This window comes from Ochotona curzoniae, unplaced genomic scaffold (assembly GCF_017591425.1).
Source record: "Ochotona curzoniae isolate NIBS_2020 unplaced genomic scaffold, NIBS_Ocur_1.0 scaffold_4506, whole genome shotgun sequence".
Taxonomy (NCBI): Eukaryota; Metazoa; Chordata; class Mammalia; order Lagomorpha; family Ochotonidae; genus Ochotona; species Ochotona curzoniae.
The window spans coordinates 6086262-6106501 of record NW_024467119.1 but is presented as its reverse complement, the minus strand read 5'-3'; the positions used below and the strand labels follow the sequence as shown (position 1 = coordinate 6106501).

General features: G+C 47.5%; 1 protein-coding gene across 2 annotated transcripts in view; it reads left to right on the top strand.

Annotated features, from left to right (window-relative positions):
* Positions 1 to 16189: 16189 nt before the first annotated feature.
* Positions 16190 to 20240, top strand: part of KDR (kinase insert domain receptor) — a 45467-nt gene continuing 41416 nt past the window's right edge. For both annotated transcript variants that reach the window (XM_040966747.1, XM_040966746.1), the window contains exon 1: positions 16190 to 16422. In XM_040966747.1, coding sequence (XP_040822681.1) covers positions 16356 to 16422 — 67 coding nt within the window. In that variant the 5' untranslated portion in view covers positions 16190 to 16355. The remainder of the gene's footprint in view (positions 16423 to 20240) is intronic.

Genomic DNA, 20240 nt, shown 5'->3' with positions numbered 1-20240 from the left:
TGGTTCATGCTTTGGTAGGAGAGCAGAAAGAAAAAAAATATGATGACGCCAGTGTAGTGGTGTAGCAAGCTAATCTTCCACCCGTGGTGCCAGTATCCCATATGGGCACTGCTTCAAGTCCCAGATACTCCACTTCTGATCCGGCTCCCTGCTTATGGCCCGGAGAGCAGGGGGAGTGGGCCCAAAGCCTTGGACATCAACCCCAAGATGAGAGACCAGGCAGAAGCTCCTAGTCCCTGGCTTCTGATTGGCTTGGCTGCAGCAGTCACAGCCATTTGGGGAAAGAACTAGCGAGTAGGAAGTCTGTCTCTCTGTAAATCTGCCATTTAAAAAAATAAACAAGTCTTTAAAAAAAAAAAGAGGGACATATGCACACAGATGTGTGCTTAGTAAGATGTTTGGAAGATTACAGATGGGGTCCGAGTACGCACTGCAGAATCTCCACGCACAGCACATCATGACACCGACGCTGAGTGTGCATCCCACGGGCAGCAGGGTTGTGGAGGACTTCCCACTTGCTTCCTGGAACTGCTCTGTGCCCGAGGTCCACGCATGTGACACAGTTGGGGAGGGGGCATCGAATCAATGGGACCATAGAAAATTGTTTTGCTTTGCAGCCTGCTTTTTATAATTAGCAGTCTATTAGATTGGCAAGCATTCAGTTGATAGATATTACGGTTGTTTTCATTTTTTGAAATCTTTTAGTCATCGGGTTGTGCAGGGATGTGCTTGTTACAGGCTGTTTTGTAAACTTCCCATCAGGGCATTCTGGCACTGTTCGCAAGCTCCAAGCAGCCTTTTGAAAGAAAGCATGCCATTTGTGGCAAGATTGGTTATGTTTTTCTTTTCCAAGTCTTACCTGCTCTCAGGTTTTCCTCCCACCCAGCCTGCGGTTGCTCCTTCTACGTTCCTCCTATAATACTTTGTGCTTGTCTTGTAAGCTTGACACAGGGCATAGTCAGCCTCACATATTTATTTTCCAGGCCTCTCTAGGGCAGTTTATGCCACTGCAACCCCGCTGCCCCTCTCTCCTGTAGCAATGTGCGATGTTTTGGAAGCCAGAGTGAATCATTAATCTCTTTATGGGTCGATTCTCTTCCCTCTACAGCCCTACCTTATTTTCTAGTTAACACTAACAGACGCATGAAGGAAACATGCTCTCCCCACGCCCCCTTTCAAAAGTAGTCCAATGCCTGGCACCCCCGCTGAGTTTCCCAATCTGTGTTCCCGGTGTCTGGGTGGACCGCAACATGCCGTTTCAGTTGACAATAGCCATGAACCTCCATTTGTTTCCTTTCATAGTTCAGGTGGCCTTAGCTGGCACACAAGTAGAAACAGATGTGAAGAATGGCAGAGGTACGTGGTGCCCGGGTCTCTGTTCTGGGAAAAGGAAACACTTCAGAGAGAATGGGTGCCACCTGTGGAGGGGTGCTGGCTGCCAAGTGAAACCAGTTTGGCTAAAGGTAGCTAAAAATAATCCCCCAGGGGCAGAGGGCAATGCTTGTTTACCCATGATTTTGAATGATGGTGTGTGTGTGTGTGTGTGTGTGTGTGTGTGCATTTCTGCCCTATTCATGCACCCAGAATCAACTTAATAGTCAAATCCATCTGGTGAGAAGAACAGACCTGATTAAACAAGATTTTAACAGGCTCAGAAACAAACACAGCCACACTTACACTGTCCTTCTGTTCAGCGAGCACACTGGATATTTGCTAAGTTCCTAAGCCAGAACCAGGGGTCCTTGAGATCTGTGCTGCATGGTGACCCGTGACTGGTTCTACTCACCTCTCCCTCTCACGCAAGTTAGCTACCTTTGTAAGCATCATTACATGCAAATCCTTCCAGTGCTTTGGGCGAGGAATGAAGTGTTGTAGGCTCCTAATACTCATGTTTAAAATGGATCTCATCATGGAACAGCATTAAAAAAAGATTATTATTATTATTGTTTTTTACTTGAAAGAGTTACAGAGAGAGAGAGAGGGAGAGAGAGAGAGTGAATCTTCCACCGGTTGGTTTACTCCCCAGGTGCCCTCAATGACTGGAGCTGAGCTGATATGAAGTTGGGAGCCAGGAGCTTCTTCCAGGTCTCACAGGGGCCCAGGGACTTGGATCATCTTCCTAGGCTTTCCTAAGTCACAAGCAGGAAGTTGGATTGGAAGTGGGGGCATCCAGGATATGAACCAGGACCCAAATGAGATGCCAATGCCAGAGGCAGAAGCTTAGCATACTATGCCACTGTGCTGGCCCAACACAGCATTTGAGGAGTTACTGAGCAGAGCACATGCTCTAAGAAAATCCTGGGATACAGCAAGTCCTTTATTCCTGTGGCAGGCTCTTGAATAGTTTAGTCATGAAAGACCATGGGTACTGGTAAAATCCTGCCCAATTATGGCAACCCATGGTTTCTCTTGATGCTGGGGCTTCAGCTGTGAGGCACGATGATGCCGGGAAGGCACTTTGTTGGGAGTTCTGTGATTCAGACTTGGTTAACACTCCATGACTGGTTGAGTGGCCTGGGAAAGGCTATCTAGTTTTCCTGGACGCTTCTTTCCTAGGAGACAAATCAGGTGACATTTGGGAGGTACTGGATTCTGTTATGCATCAGCACGCCCACTCAAGAGCATGCCCACATTCCCTCTTGAGTGTGGATCTTGGCTTTGCTTCTAAATCTTTGAGTTTGTTTATATGTCAAAGACAAGAACCTGAACCCCTGACCCCTCCCTGACATCTGTGGCAAGTCAGCTAGAAGGGGGAAAACCCATGGACACCAACACCCCCAGCATCACCCTGCCTGCTCTTGTGAGCCAACTGAAGATACAAGTTTATCTTCAAAAGACCTAAAGATAAGTAAAACTTGCATTAATGTGGCATTTCCCTACTGGCATCCTCCTCCTATCTTTCTCAGGAAACTGTCATTGGCAAGGAAACTCTGGTAAACATTTGCACCATTTGTTTCATAGCAAAAGGAGAAAAGTCTCCCCACATATCACAAAGTCACTTAGAAAAAACTGTCTACTGCTTTGCGAAACTTATCCCAGGCCACTGGACTGATGGATGATCAGATTACAAGATTCTTGAGGTTTCTTAGCTAATGTGGTTTTAGGTTGTTGCCTGGAAAGGAGTTCAGCCCTGACCTAGGTCATCCACTGGCAGGACTGGGTGGTGCATGTGTAGTGCTGAATAAAACATGCCACTCTCATGCTAACAAGGGTGAGCTGGTGGAGGAAGACACAGAAAGGAGCTGTGGTCAGGCCAAGCATTCCCACAGCTTCGGTGGTGGACAGCGCCAAGCTTCCATCAACTGGGAAGCAGTTACAGGGCTCCTCATTGGCTGGCAGGCCGTTCTCCCTCTTTGTTGGTTCAAGTATACATATCCTAATTATCCAATCTGACTCTGCTGAAGTCCAGCACTTTCAGTTACAGGTAAGGGTTATTCAGGGGTTTCAGTTGTTAACAACAGCCAAAGTCAAGCTCTGGCTCCTCCCGTGGAACTTCTAGATCAAGCACAAGGGATTTCCATTCCTTGGCTAGACAGAAATGTTGACCTGACAGCACAAAGAAGTTACAGAAAATGGACCCTACTTTGACCTTCTAAAGATTTAAAGGGTGAACATCTCTGAAGGAGAGAAAGATGCTGGAGATACCAAGATAGTTAGGGAGCAGAGAAAGAACCGGAGGAAATAGGTTAGCCTATACTCCCGTCAGGGTTAGCTTCAAAGCCTCCCATGGTTGACTACTCCAAATCAGCGTTACAGCAAAGCTGCTGCCCAGAACCAACCACAGCTGAGAAGACCCAGCATTGGCTGCTGACCACATCCTTGTCTATCATGATATCTTTAGGATAAAAGCACCATAGCTGATATTCCCGCTTCCACCTTAAGCTTTGCTAATAGGGGGCTGGCATTATGCCAGAGCATGTAAAACCACTGCGTGTGACAGTGCCATCCCATAGGGTGCTGGTCTGGGCCCCAGCTGCTGTACTTCCAATGAGCCATCTGCTAATGGGTTGGGGGAAGCAGGGGAAGAGCCCAGGTCCTTGCACCCAGGCTACTCATATGGGAGACCCAGTTAAAGCACTCAGCTCCTGGTTTTGGCCTGGCTCCATGCTGGCCTGTTGTGGCCACCTGGGCAGTGACTCAGAGATGGAAGATTACTCTGTGTGTCAATAACTCTGATTAATCTTTTAAAAATAAAATCCATTTTTAATAAAAAGGATTTGCAAATAGTCCAACCTTAACAAAAAAAGCCTTGTATTTTTATATAATAAAAGGAACAATTAAAAAATGAAATTTTGGGCATGATGACTCAACTGGCTAATCTTCCATGTGCAAGTGGTTGCATCCCATATGAGAGCTGATTCTTGTCCTGGCTGCTCCACTTCCCATCCATCATCTTTCTATGGACTGGGAAAGCAATGGAGGATGCCCCCGGCCTGGGACTTTGCATCTGCACAGGGGACCTAGAAGAAGTTCCTGGTGTTCGGCTTCAGATTGGCTTGGCTCCAGCCATTGTGTCCATTTGGGGAGTGAATTAGCAGATGGAAGATCTTTCTCTCTGTTTCTCCTTCTTTACAAATCTACATTTCCAATAAAAACAAACAAATCTTTAAAAAAGAAATTAATCTTAACTGTAAAGCCATTTACAGTGGCATCAGAGAACATGAGATTCTTTGGAATAAACCTATCAGAACATAGTCAAGATTTGGATAATGGAAACCATGAAACACTGATGATGGAAACTTTTATCAACTCCAAGATGACCTTCGCTAACCTCTGCTTCCTGCTATTCAAGCTCTGTTGTTATTGCTCTACTGCACTGATTAGGGCTTGTGAACAGCAGGATACCTGGCAGTGCTTGCCATGGCATTCACCTTGCTCTCTTTGGACATATGTCATGAGGACATTAAATTCACTTATAAGAATAGCCAACTACCCAACGGAATTCCCAACAGTGAGTAAGGATCTGTGTCATTATGCCATCAGTGTGAGAATGACACACACCAGCAATGGACTCCTCAGGCCAAGCTCTCACATGACTGCATCCTTGGTGCGAGTCTTGGTTGCAAACTGATGGGAGACCCCAATTGGCACAGCCAGTGAATCTGCTCCAACATTGCTGTCCCACAGAGATGCTAAGATAAGACCTTCCACCGGGCTTGAGCAGCCTTAGTGATGCAGGAATCATGGAAAGCTAGCCAGATTTTGACACCTGAAAATGTAACATTGCCAGAACAGATCTTTAAAAATGTAGGACTTTGCAAAGGGTGAAGAGAACCCTCCAAAATATGGTAGAGATTAGTTGTACTAGCCTGATTGCTTTTGACAAGTTCCTAGTGAGGGCTTGGAAAAAAGTGGAGATAGTGTTATTGGCCACTGGGGGCTGGACAGTTTAGCATTGTTTCAGGAGATTATTCAGGTAAACAGTAGAGCTTCTAAGAGACTTCTTTCCTTTGTATCCCAGCAGTGTTGGTGGAACCCCAAGGCCGGGAAACAGATCACCAGGGGTCTGTGATTGTGGGTTTTGATGAAGGAGACTCTCAAAAAGAGTTTGAGGAGACCCAGAGAATTTTTAAAAGAACCACATTGGCAGAGACACCACTGACTTGGAGACTGGTTACCATTAGCATCTGCTGATGGCTTCACAATTTAGGACACTGGCTCTGAAGCCAGCTCCAGATCTGGTAAAAGGAGACAATGAGATCATGTGTACTGACTTGGGACAGTGTACATCAGGCATTTGTATGCATTAGGGTTGGTTCTTAGGGCTCCTTGAAGGCCATGATTTGGTACCTGCTGTAAAGCACATGAGGAAGCTGGCAGTATCAGGGGAGAGTGAGGCTGTGCCCTCTGAGCAGAAGAAATGTGAGCTCTCTGTCCACCTTCTGGGAGGGCAAAGATGTTAACCAGATCATCTCCAAGAGAGAGAATGAGATGTCCTTCAATGGCTTTTTAAACGCTCAAATGTTAACGCATTAATTTGTTATTTAAGTTTTGTCATATTTTAGGAAGTATTTATTTATTTGAAAGGCGGACCAATACAAAGAAAGGGAGAGCACGTGAGAGAGGGTAAAAGCAAGGCAGAAGAAACGGACACAGAGAGACGGGTGGCGTGGGGAGGAAATAACAGGCATTTACCAACTCATCCCGATTCACTCCCCAAACGCTTGTAACAGCCAAGCCTGGGTCAGGCCAAAGGCGAGAACCAGGAGCTCCATCTCAGTCTCCACACGGGTGGCAAGGATCCAACCCTTTTGGGCCACCACCCACTGTCCTCCCAGTGCACAAGCGGGAAGCTCGATTAGAAGTGGGGTAGCCAGCACTTGAACTAGAGTTCTGTTACAGGGTGGCTTAGGTCTCTGTGTATATCATCAGCCACGAAACTATGTTTTAAAATTCTAAACTGTCAATGTTTTGAAATAGTAAATACATAAGAAAATGTGGAGTAACAAATGGAATTCCTCTTATCTTCCCACCTCTCTACCAGGTCCTTGGAGTACGATGTTCAAGCTACATGTGCCCCTACAAGACCTTTTGTCTGTGCACGTGTGCATGCAAAGCATTATGTGATCCTCAAAGAAAACGTAAGTCACTTCCTGATTGGTGACTGAGAGTAATCACTGTTTAACTGCTGATAACCAAGCACATGTACACAGATGCTTATAGGTCTTGAAACTCAAGCTCGTAAGACATTTGAATAGTGCTTGTCCTCATGTTGGAACTTAAATTCTTTTTAACTCAATGTAAGGACGGGCTCCACATCTTAGTGTAATTGGAATTTGGCTCCTGACTTGAGAAACTGGGGGTGGTGACGGCTGATGTCACACACTGCACAGTCTCCAGCAACGGTTCTGGACCAGAGAAGTGGATTTAGTGGACTTATCTTTCTTGGAACTCAGCTTCAGTGTCTTCCTCCCACCCCATCTTCCCCAGGCAGTTCTGCTGTCATTTGTGGTCGTATGTTAGCAAGGCGTAACTCAGGAAGAGCAGTGTTAGCTGTCTTCAGGTCTGCATACAAGACACTTATCTTCTGTTAGAGCTAAACACGCGAAGTTTAATTCTTTCCTTCAGAATGAACTGTTATTTCCAGACTTTTGCTTCAAACACTTCTACTTCCTTGGAATTCTCTTCACTGGTAGACAGAAGCATTTCATGCTGTCAAATGTTGTATCCCGATTTGAAGCCCTCAAGGATCCTGGAAATGTTGTTATACGGGTTGGGTCGTGACATAGTGCTTTGGGCAACATCCCCGCTACCACCTGCGATGCCATCATCTTACGTTGGAGTCTTGGTTGCTCTGCTTTCATTGTAACTCCATTAGGGAATTTCTGGGAAAGCAGCAGAAGACTCCAGTGCTTCAGCCCTTGCCACATGTGTGGGAGACCTGGATGGAGTTCCAGGTTCCAGACTCTGGTTTGACGCAGTACTGGCCATTGTGGCTATTTGGGGAGAAAGCCAGTGGATGGACTCTTGCTCTTTCTCTTGCAACTCTTTTGCTCCCACTCTTTGTCACTCTTGCAAAGTGAATACATTTTTAAAAAGACATCAGCTATTGATGATTGAGATCATGTCTGAAAGAGGAGTACAGAAGCTGAGAGAATAACGTGGAATGAAGATTATAAGACCTTGGTTCTCAAGTAGATTATTTTAGAATTCTAGCCTGGAGATGATCAAATTTTAGATAACCAACTTACATAAGAAGAGATAAAAAAAGAACAATTATGTCAGGGAACAAGAATTGGCAAGATTAAGTGATATAGGGGCTGGCAATTTTGGGTAAAGTTTCTACCTGTGACACAGGCATCTCCTCTGGGGATAAGTTTTGAGTCCTGGCTATACCGCTTCTTATCCAGCTCCCTGCTAATGAGCCTGAGAAAGCAGAGGAAGATGGCCCAAGTACTTGGGTCTCTGTACCCACTTGGGAGACCTGGAAGAAGGCCTACTACTGGCTGTTGTGGCTATTCGAGAGATGAACTAACAGATGGAAGATCTCTCTCTCTCTCTTTGTCTCTCTTCCTATTTCTTCTTTCTATAATTCTGCCGTTCAACTAACTAACTAACAAGTATTGTATTAAGATTGAGTGAAACAGCACAAGAGAAGGCAGAAAGACAAGCAAAGCTTTTCAGGGATGGTTTCAGCAGATGTATTTTATGGAGAAAAGCGATATCTACAAGCCAGTGTAAATTGCTTGGGTGTAGACTTTGGATTCACACTGCTTGGCTCCTACCCTGGCCCTGCCACGTGCAAAGTGCTTGCAACAGAGCCTGCCATATGGGAGCTTGATGCATGCTAATTATTGCATGATGACACCACTGGGGGAAAGGCGGAAGATGTTTTTGTATTCAATGATTTGTAAGCTTAATGAAGCGTCCAAGCTGTGCTGTTGTGTCCTCTACCTCAAAAGGCAGCAAGGAAGACAAGTGCATGTATTCCAATCATCTCATCTAAGGCATTTTCTACTAAAGCCTCAGACCTTCTCTCCAACCAACAGTCCCTTCTCCATTTTGTCATCCATTTTAGTGTTGACTTCATCTCAAAGGTGGACTCTGGTGGACCTGAGCCTATCAGATCCTTCATGGCCTTAGTAGTTGGTTTAGACATACGGAAACGGAATGCACAATGTTTAGCTAGGGCAAAATGCTTCCGTTTTTTTCAAGATGTTTTCTGTTGTTGTGGACGGTATGGAATGAGGATGTGAAGTCTGTTTTGCTGTTGTTTGAACTGAGGGCAGTAGTGACAAGCCATGGAGACACATTGCTAACACAGTGAGAGTGGGTCAAATCGAGTCAGAAGCCATTTCATGATGACGTCAACACAGCCTCTATGTTTAAGTCAGCGTGAGTTGGTTTTCCTATGGTTTCTAACCTAGGGAATACTGACTTAACACTGCAGTAGTAAGTCAGATGCGGGCATGGGAAGGGCTGTGGAGATCTCTTGGGGCCTGATTTTGAAGAAAAAAAGGACAGTCCAGATAGGTCGATCCTGGCAGAAAGCACTAAGCAGAGAAGACACACTGGCAAGAGACGAGAGAGCATGAAGCGTCTTCTGCAAGATGCAATGGCTCCTTCGTGGTGCAAGTGTAGAGGAAGTTTATGGTATTACAGGAAGCTGCATTGGTAAGCAGGAAGCAGGAAAGAATGAAGTCCTTTGACACCAAGCTGAAGACTGTTTTTCTGTATGTACAATGAACAATTATCAAATGTGAAGGGCAAATGAGCCCAGTGTTTTAGGAAGATTGTGTGAATAGCAGCGAGATGGCTGAACTGAAAGAGCCCAGGGAAAGGTAAGGGAGTTATGAATCAGGGTCGTCTGATGGACAGAAATAAGATGACAGGACAGATGCACAGTTATGGAGGAGGTTGGGTTCGGGTGGTGAGAAAAGATGAGGAAATAATGTGGTCTTGTAATATGGAACCCAAGCATCTGGAAAGGTCTAGATGAGCAGGCTGAAGCAGACAGTGAATGGATGAAGACGCAGAGTCCAGCTCTGGACACTGTGAGGCTAAGGAACAGGTGCAATGTGTCCACAAGATGTCCGAGGGCTGGAGGCTGCAGCCTAATGCTAAGGTGGGAAGTCAGAGTGGGAGAGTGCTGGTTAGTAAGTTGTCTCCCTAATAAAGACAGCTGAATGAGGAAGCCACGGAGGAGCACACGTGGTGGGGAGAATCCTGGAGGAGCACACGTGGTGGGGGGAATCCCTGTGCTCAGGGTCAAGCCGAAGGGGCTAAGCCAGGGGCAAGCATTGACAGCGTCAATGTCGGTGTCAAGTGTCAGGTGAGGGTCAGGCCTTGGGGTGGGGTTCGTGGAGGGACTGGGCAGGGTCACGACTGAGAAGAAGTGTCCATCCCACGTTTGGACTCTGCTGTTTCAAGAACTTTCCTGAAGGAAGAGTAAAAGCATGAGAGAGCAGCTTAGCTTTAGGGAGAAGCAAGGTTGAGGTTTCTGAGCATTGGGAAGCATCAGTGCTGCAGCTGCAGGTCCACACACAGCGTGAGTGTGTCCTGTCCTTGTCAGGGTGCCTGGTGACAGCACATCTGGAGCTGGGGCCTGCCTTACGGCGTCAGACATGTGAGCCCACTCGTCAACGGCCTGTCACCGGCCCACACCAGCCTGGCCAACTTTCAGAGGCTTATTAATCAGATCAGAAGTCAGACTTTCATTTCATTTTAAAATTCCCCTCTCTGTGAGGTGTTGCTTGCTGAGTGGTTTTATTTTATTATGTGCACCCAGGCATGGTAGTTTGGAATAAAAGGTCAGAAACATTGCTTTCAGAGAGAATTTTTATTTGTGCCTCTAGGGGCTATTCACAATGTTTTGGAAACTTTGGATTCCTGAATTTATGTACAAAGAACATGTAACTTCTCTGCTGTCATTGACTAGTTCTCAGTGTTGGGGAAGGATGCCATTGGGAAACATTGTCTTTACCATGCAAAACCAGGTTAAATCCTGCGAGCTTGGAGAGGATTTAACCTGGAAGTGGGTATGCACTTCCTGCGGGGGGCTAGGGATTTGTAACTCTTCTCTGGGAAATGGAAAGAGTTTCCTTCTCTCTCTCTCTGCATCATTCAGTTCAAGAGAGAGAAGATCAATCTTCTATCGTGGGTTCACTCCTCAAATGGTCCCCAAAGCTACTGCTGGGCCAGGCTCAAGCCAGGAGCCTGGAGTTTCATTCACATCTCCCACGAGGCTGGACGGGCCCAAACACTTGGGCTGTCTTTGGTTGCTTTCTTAGGCGTGTTAGCAGGGAGCTGGATTGGGAAGGGAACAGGTGGGACACAGACAGGTGTCCATGTGACATGCTGGCATTTCAGGCTGTGCCACAATTCCGGTACATGCAGTTCTACTTAATACACAAACTTGCTGTTCACAAGGAGAGTTATGACAGAGCTCTAGGGGCCAGAGATTCAGGAGAGAAAAACCGAAAAAGAAACAACTACCAAGAAGTGAAAATGACAGTGAGAATCTGTTATCTTCACAGAGCTGAGCGGTGATTACGCACAAACGCTATTTTAAGCATTGGGATACCAATGAGATTCACCTAATCCCCACTTTGCAGGGAGAAACATTCTCAGTAAGTATGGCTTCTTATTGTATGCCATGGAAATTCTGTGAATATTTAGGAAAAGGAAAGTAATTTCCTAGTTCCGGGAATACTAGAACAGTCCATGTTATGTTGTTTACAATGAAGTTTCAATTCAGTGGAAGTTTGGGCTTATTACATGTGTGACTACTATATTTAAACGTGGCTTGGTAGAGAGAGCCTGGTCATATGATTTCAAGCCTGTAAGCATCTTGACAGTAGCTCTATCACGAGTATAGAAAGTTGATTTTATGAGAGAAGCGTCAACATCACCCCCTGAACAATCTTTACGACACTCTTTTAACCATCCTCTACACTTAACTACTTGTCTTTATTTCTCAGCTGAAGAAGACAGCTGGATGAAAACCAAAGCATCATGTTGGCAGGGCATTTGATCTGGGCATAGAAGAATGTCCAGGAAGACAGAGGTTAAAAAAAGTCCAGAAAAGAAACTTCCTATGAGTAACAATTGCATGGAAGCAATTGCTTTTTTTGGAAGGGAAGACCCAGTATGGCTGGGCAGTCTGCTGCATGCTTCTCGTTCTCCCTTGGTCAACCCCCGCAGGTGCCTCTCCTGAGTAATCCACAGCTTCCCATCTCCCTGGAAACTAGGAGTGAGCAGACCAAGCCAGGGGCATCAGCTTCCCCAGGCTTCAATAAGAGACTGTGTATTCGCAAGGCTCTCACAGAAACTTAACCCCACTGCCCTGCGAATTCCACCCCTTTCATGCTGTGGCATGATGGGCACATTACTTAAAAGCTCCTGAACATCCCCTGGCTCTTATGGTATACGGGAATACTTAAAGCGTCTCTATTGGGTAATTATGAGAATTAACTAAGACAACCCAAGAAGTCCCAGCCGTCTAGCCGTCTGTCCCTTCTTCATTGTCCTCATTTGAAAAACTGGGACCTGTGTTCACTTTTAGCACACTGTTAAATAATGGTGGAAAATGACATTGATTTTTGTGTTTTTTTGCAAATGTACAGCAACTTTTTTTTTTTAAAGAAAGACTTTTATGAAGACAAAGGGGGGGGAAAAAGCCCTATTTACTTAAGAATAACCGTTTTCCCTTGTCCCTCTCCTTTCCTGAGCACACTAACCATGACTGCAGCTCTCATGGTGTAAAAGCAGCGACACAGGAAAGCAGGGGCCACCCCACAAGTGCTGGCTTTCCAGCATCCTTCCAGGGCAGAGGGGTGGATTTTCAGTTATTTAATTTTTCTATATCATCTATTTATTTTGCAATTATTTATCTTTATACAACACATTTCAGGAAACTATGAGGGAGAGTTTGAGGAGGGAACATATGCAGACATGTTTATAGAAATTAAGATTTTTTTTTCCTTTGTAAATAGCAAGATACAAAGTTTGGCTTAACCTCGAACTTTTAATCATAAAACAAGGGGAAATTTATTTTCGGTTTTTTACAACCTAAGACTTCATGAACAAAACTGGACATGGATAAAAAATAATCCAAGAATTATTGGATTACTGACTTTGCGGTAACACAATACTTTTCCCCTTACATTAAAATATATTTTAGGTGAGAAACATAATTAAACAATATGCAATTGATCTCCCAAGGCACAACAGTGATGAGCAGAGATGGGCTGTGGAGTTTAATCCTCATCAGACCAGGCTTGTGTGAAAGAAAACAAACAAATGTGGGAATCCAACTAAAGGACGCCAACAAGAGAAACATCATATGGATATGTGATCAAAAAATACTTGGACAAACTCCTAGAATAGCCACTATACGGGAGAATAGCTTCTGATTTCTATTTCTTTTTTAACTTATAAAAGTAAGGCTTCTTGTATGAAAAAAAAAAATCACAGATATTGGTGAAGGCCAGGATGTAGATTTCCACCCACTGTCTTTCTGCTGCAACCAAAAGCACACACTTGCTTGGTGTGCATTCCAGATGTTTTCTGTAGAATTTCCCCATGTGAGTCTGCATCTCTCTGTGTATGCATTCCACTATCGGTATTCCAAAGGAAGAGAGGAGATACTGTCGTCTTCACGTCCGACGCAGTCCTCAGGGGAGAAGAGTGGGAGACATGGACCTTAGCCACTCGCATGGGCAACCCTGGGAAAGAACCTGTGCTGTGACCTTCACCGTGGCCGAGACACTTCCAAGGCATGGTCTCATTTGAGTCTCACAGCAGTTCTGCCTGCTGGCCTGGTCAAGAACGATTATTCTCATTTACGAAACGAATGCCTACAGTTGCAGAAAGGCACACCCAAGGTCACACGCATCCTGCTTCTCACTGTGTCAAGTCACTGACATATAGGGGACATCTCATAAAGGCGCTGGTTCTAATTCTGGTGGCCCTGCTTCCCCTCCAGCCCCCTGCTTGTGACCTGGGAAAGCAGTTGAGAATGGCCCAAAGCCTTGGATTTCTGCACCCGCGTGGGAGACCCAGAAGAGGCTCCAGGCTCCTGGCTATGCATTGGCACAGTTACGGCCATTGCAGCTCCTTGGGGAGTGAATCATCAGATAGAAGATCTTCTTCTCTGTCTCTCCTCCTCTCTGTATATCTGCCTTTCCAATAAAAATAAACAAATCTTCCAAAGAAAAGTAGGTAGAACAGTAATGTGAACGCTTATGCAACTCCCACATTTAACCTTCCTTCTCCATATTTACTTGTTAACATGTGAAGCCCAACAAACTGGTGGTGATGTAACCAACTTTGGGGCGTGTAGAGCATAATTCATGTAGCCTGCTCCAAATCAGAGCAATGTATATTCTGTGTGCAGACATCTCAAGGAGTAGCTGGAGACAGAGAGTACTCTGTGACTAAGTTAAATTTGCCAGGGTGAGGTTGCGGTGGTGACCGCCCTTTGGTGCTCCTAACGCCGTGGTTTTCTACATACGAGCTCCAGTTTCTGGTACAGTGCCTCGTGCATTCTGGCTTCTTAAAAGTTGATGCCCAATGAGTGAGTCTCATTTGCACCAGCAAGCGGGAGTCAATGGGTTGTAGCAGGCAGTCTTTGCAAAATGCTGAAGGTGCACCTGCTTACCTGTGCTGGATCCTAATCCAGGGACCTTCCGTGCAGTCACTCATTGAACTCTTGCAAAAACTGTGCTATGATCTGAAGTTGGTCCAGACCACACTATAGAACTGATGGACTCGGGAGTCCAACTCGTGCAGGGTTTCTGTGAAGAATCCGTGCACTTAGCCGTCACTGCCGCTTCTTCAGGGGCGGCGGGCGAGCACCATCCGCCGAACCTCGGACACATTTTGCTATGGAGTGACCATATCTACCCGCTTTGCAGGGCCAGGCAATGGCAATGCACTCAGAACAGACCTTTAAAAAAATAGGCTTTGCTATTTCTGCATGAACGGACTAAGTGCTGCGTGGGAGGGAATGGGAATAGACTGATTTCATTGAGACTCTGCCAAAATCTGGTCTCGTGTTCATCAAAGACGCAGCGTTTCCTCTAAGACTTCTGAAGGGGGCTATTACCGCGAGGGTCTGCAGGTTCTGGTTTGCGTTTGGAGGAGACGCTATCTTAAGGGAGCCGTGTGTCATGAATTGTAAATAAGGCTGAGGGAGAGGCGGAGGTTGGGGGGAGGGACTGCCCGCTTCCAACCCTGTTTCACCTCCTTTCCCTTTAACCAGGTCTGCTGGCGCCCACATCAGGAAGAGACAAAAGTCTCCCAAACACCTTTAAGATAGATACGAGTACATCCCGTGCAGTGAGAAGAGGTGTCACTGTGGAAGAGATGGGAGCTTGAGGTAAGCTGTGCTGTGGTATGCTCTCCAAGGTACATTTCAAAGTGGAGGGAAAAAAAAAAAAAAAGCAAAAGCTTGAACCTGCGCTTATATCAAACACCATGTGTGGAACGGGCAGGAAAAAACTACATCCACGCGTGCGCAGAATTGACCAGGAGATAAGGAAACTTTAACCTATTTGTTTCTGCAGAAGGAAAGAGCTTTTTCTAAAGAATTTTAAGTTTTTGTCTCCATTAGGACTTCAGTGTTAAAATATTCCAAGAGTCAACCAGGAAGCTTGGAAGCACACAGTAGATGTTGCCATAGCGAGGCAGAAAAGTCATATTTGCCGCCCAAAGAAACGAGTTTGCGACGCAGGAAATAGTAATCTTACGTCTTCATTTCAGAGCACCTGGACGCAACCGGGACCAGAGACACGATGCGGAAGGCGCACGTTCTCCAGGGGAGAAATGGAGGGACGCAAGAAGCAAGGGTGGCGATCAGAGCACTCAGACCCGCAAGCCGCCCAAGGGAGGCCCACGCGCGCGTGAGGCTTGGCCCCTTCGGGCGCGCCCGGGTGAAGTCCGCCGCAATCTGGCTTCCCTCCAGGGGTGCCTGAGGCCGACGGGGCTGTAGGCGCTGCCCGGATAGGCTTGGAGCTCTTAGTCCGGCAAGCGCCGTCTCTTGGAGGGGCGAGCCGTGGGTAGCTCCCGCTCCCGGATTCCTGTGGTCGGGTTCTGGCCAGAGGCAGGCAGGGAAACGCCTTCCGGGGTGCGCAGGATAAATCCACGCAATCCGAGGTCGCCCGGACGCCGCGAAATGCGCGTAGGCAACTACCGCCGCGGGCGCTAACCCAGGCAGAACTGCCAACCGATAGAAAACCCCAAATCATGGTCGAATCCGCTGCCAAGGTGAGCCAGCAGCCCTATTCAGGATCCCCGCTGGAGCGGGGCCCCGCGCTCCGACGCGCCTGGCGAGGGCGCAGTGTCCCTCGCTGCGCTCTGAGTGATGCTTCCCCAAACTAGGGCACCAGCAACCGCCCGAACCTCGCGCTGGCTCGGAGCCCGGCGCGAACTGTTTACATCCAGCGAGCTGCTTCGCCTGGTGTCTCTCTTCCAAGTGGGGTACTGTGCAGGGTTGGGCAGGTGGGAGAAGGGGCGCTGGAGCAGGCGTGGGGAACCCGGGATCTCAGCCCAGTCCGTGGCAAAGGGCGGAGCCAGCTGCTCAGGGAGCCCCGCCTAGACCCGGTCCCGCCCTCGGTCCCGCCCCGCGCTCTAAGTTTTGGGCCCTGCTCCCACCCGGACAACACTGAGTGTCCGGACCCCGGGAGCGCAGGTTGAGTGCGGACTCTTGTGCCCACGCGGGGCATCCCTGGGGCACGCTCCACAAGAAACCCCCAGAGCTCGTCCTGCAACCGGGATAGACTTTCCTGCAGCCGCCTCTCCGGGGCAGGGTACCCTTTGCCCTCCTGGGTCCTGCACCAAGGCTCTTGAGTCAGACAGGGGGAGTCAGCGTTGGCGCCTGAGTGGTGGGCACTGCGCCTCGCGCGAGGTGCGGGATGGCGAGCAAGGCGCTGCTAGCCGTCGCTCTGTGGCTCTGCGTGGAGACCCGGGCCGCCACTGTGGGTAAGGAGACCCCTTTCCAGGAGCCCAGGTGGATAGTCGGGGTGGGGGTGGCAGCGGTGGAGAGAAGGGGGATGCCCGGAGGACTGGGAGACTCGAATCAACTCGGAGTCACTGGGAGTTGGAGAGTTGGAAGGGGCTCAGCATCTTGTATTCTTTCATTTCTTAATGGGGAAACTGAGGCTCCAGCGAGCCCTCGCCCAGGTCTGTTCCCACTTTGTTGCTCTCCGACCGGGGCCTCTGCTGGAGCGTGTCCTGTACACACCTTCTGACGCTGGGGGACGCAGGAATGGACCTGTGCCGCCGGGCGAGAGCTGGTGGCCAGACGCGGTCCAACTGCGGGGATCACCCTGTCCCAAGGTGCACGGTGCACTCGGGCTTCCCCTCTGGCAGAGTGGAACCGGCCTGAGTCCACTGTCCACCTCCGGCTCCAACGCAGGTGCACGCCCATTCATTGTAGGCGCTGAGGTCCGACGTGGAGGAAAGTTCAGTTTTTTCTTTGGTGCAGGTCCGCCTGTCTCCTAGCAGCGAGGTGGGAGAGAAATTGGGGCTGATGTCTCCGTTGTGACAGCTTCCCCAAGTCTCTTAGCAACAGCGTCCTGCATGAAACAATTTGACTTCAGATTGTTCAGTGTTTGGGATTAGAGCATGGACAGAAGTTGAAGTGCCGGCTCCACTCACCACTCTTGCCATCTAAGTTCCAGCTTCCGAAAGATGGGAAGCACACCAGTTTTGATGTGATGGCTGTCCGTCGGAACTCCTCTCACCCCACAACTCCTCTCTCTCTTCCTCCTCATCACCCTCCTCCCTCCCTCCTCCCCTCACAGTTTGCTGATTTCCATGTTTCTGCTCTTTGGAGGACAAGAAAGGGAAGGGACATCAGAAAAAGCAAAAACCCAACCCAAACCAAACCAAACAAACCAAAACAAAAAAACCAAAAACGAGCCATCCCAGGAAAAAGTTTCTAAACTTGGATGGGAAGAAACGGCTCCAATGTCTTCCAAGATACTCATCATACACAGCGCCAAGATCATCTGTCAGCAGTTACTGAATTTTCTTAATAATGCTTTGGTTCATCAGGGTCGACTCCAGCAAGGACACAGGTTTCTCTCTCTCTCTCTCTTTCTCTCTCTTCCCCTTTCGCTCCCTCCCTCTCCCTCTTTTCTGGGAGGAAAAGCACAGGGGCATCTCCGTACTCTACATCCCACAAAGAAGCGAGTCGCCTGGGAGGGCTGAGTATTTCTTAGCACTGCCAAGTGGGATGAGGGGTTGCCCTTTGGGAGTGAGTGACTCACCTGATTGGACTGGGCTGTCATCAGTGCCACCAATATTTGCAGACAGGGGCACTGTTGTTTTCCTCCCTGGCTTTGAGCCGGAAGGTACAGTGCAAAAATGGAATTCATGTTGGCGCTGGGGCTGGCCCATTAGCGGGCTTCTTAATGAGTGGTGGTGTATGTTGCTCTTCAAGTTATTTCCTTAGAAGTTGCTCCAGAAGAGAACTAAGATTTGCAGGTGAAAATGAAGGAGGATTAGTGGGAAAAAAAATTGAGTGTTGGCTGTGCATAGGCCATTGGAGAGGTGGTGGCCTTGTGGAAAGCGTTCTCCTTATGGGATGTGTCTGGAATGCTCTGGTGTTTTCCTGGCTTCCCGTGAATAGAGGACATTGCTTCATTTTTATTTTTGCATAGCTAATGTGTCTAGAGTGTGAGATAAGCTGTACTATTGATTTATGGGAGACTTTCAAGGGTTCCCCTCTTGGTGTTGGGGTGTGTATATAGCCCACTCCTGCAACTCGCACAGCAGCATGCTTAAAGAAAAAATCCTTCTTGCACAGACTGTGAGTCGCAGTAAATTATTGTTTTCAGCATGTCCCTCGACCTAGAGTTTCTCAGTTGGATTAGAAATCTGTGTCCATTCACTGGAATTGTTGCCATTTTTTCCCTTGTCTACAGCAAAGGGAAGGCTTTTCTTTCATGTTTTTGTTGCTGTTGTTTTCTGCTTTGGAGACAGTCACTTTCTTCATAATCGAAAGTGGTATGCTAATTAATTAAGTGTGATTGGCTGCCAAGACCCAGAGCCGTGTGTGCGCGTGTGTGAGCTTTCTCTGATAGTTCCCGGGAACTCCTGTGAGAGTGTGAATGTGTGGACCTGGGGTGGGGGTGGAGGATAAGGCTCAAGACCCGCTACTCTGAGAACAGCCAGTCAGTACCAGTGTCAACTGGTTTCTGAGATTTCTTGATGTCATTTCAACTTCCAAGTGATTTTTTAGAGTGATTTGACCAATCAACGAATCTCCGGTTACGGCAGCTGATTTTGCACATCTGTGGGTGTGCGAGCCACGTGCAGTCAGTTGTCGCTGTGCGTGCTGGGGTGCAGGGACTCATTACCCTGGGCATTCGCACTGGATAGTTGCTTGCAGTCCCTTTATTCATACTGGCTCAGATTTGCTCATACCCTCTTATTGGCACATCAAGGTCAATGCTAGTTTAGACCTCAGGAGTCATTTGTTCTTAGATGGTGCGAGTTGGAAAGCTTGGGTGATTACTTAAAATTTCTTTACTGTTTATATATTTGAGATAAGAGGGATAGGGACAGAGATGGAGATGGAAACGTAGAACCAACCCTAGCTGCTCATTCATGCCGCAAACGCTTGTGATAATCAGGTCTTGGCCAGCGCTGAAGCTGGGAACTAGGAACTTAATCCAGGTTTGCTTCATGAATGGCAGGAATCTAATGGCATGAGCCTCTTTTTTTTTGTCTGCTACCATCTGTGTTAGCTGAAAGCTGCAGGCATTAAATCTCTAACATGGGATGTGGAGTTTTTTTTTTCTCAAGACTTATTTATTTGAAGTCAAGGTTACAGAGATGGAGAAATAAAGACCTTTCATCCATGGGTGCTTACTCCAGAAAGCTGTGATGATTATGTCTAGGTGAGATGGAAACCAGAAGCAGCAGCTTCTTCCAGGTCTCCCACAAGGATAGCAGGGGCTCAGACCCTTGGACCATCTTCTACTGCTTTCCCCGGCCAGTAGCAGAAAGTGGGATGGGAAGTGGATTCAGCTGGGCATGAAGCAGCATTAATATGGGATGCCAGCATTGCAGCTGGTGATTGAGGTTGCTGTGCCACAACCATACTTCCAAAGTGTTGCTCTCAATCTGTCTCTTGGCCATTCCAGATGTCTACCTCACTGTTTAAGCTATTACCTTGCGGATCTTGATGTCTGTTAAGAACTCTATTTTGATGGATAGGTTTTCTTTCTTGGATGTGTTTTTAACACGTGGTAGTCCAGGACAAATGATGAAGAGTCTGTCCCGTGACGTTTTCCTGTTTCTTTAAGAGTTTAGGTGAAGAACCAGCTTCTTCTTCCAAGCCAGCTGTCAGGTTAGGCTCTGAGCTTTGATAAGTAAGTTGAGAGCTCCCAATGGTCATTCATCAGCATCGTATTTTAGCCCTGCTGAGAAAAAGTATGTTAATACACATGCTTGCATGTATGAACCTGGAAGATGCCTCCTCTTCCTCAACCCCTCTCTCCAGTTTCAAGACACGGTCTTTAGGTGCTGTTATTTCTGCCTTGACACAGCGGTTAGAGAGCAAGTGTGCCAGAAAATCAGGGAAGAAACAGGAGACAAGGCATACACCCCTCCCCCAGCTTCAGGACCAGTGGAGCGATCTCCCTGGGCAGTATGCATTAATCAGCAATTTAAGCAAATGTGGACATCCTATGCTTTATAAGAAGTGTCAGTGGGTCCTTTCCCAGGGAGTGAGATCATCAGCTGAAGGTTCATTTGGTTTCAATGTCCCATATCCTCTTGTAAGACCT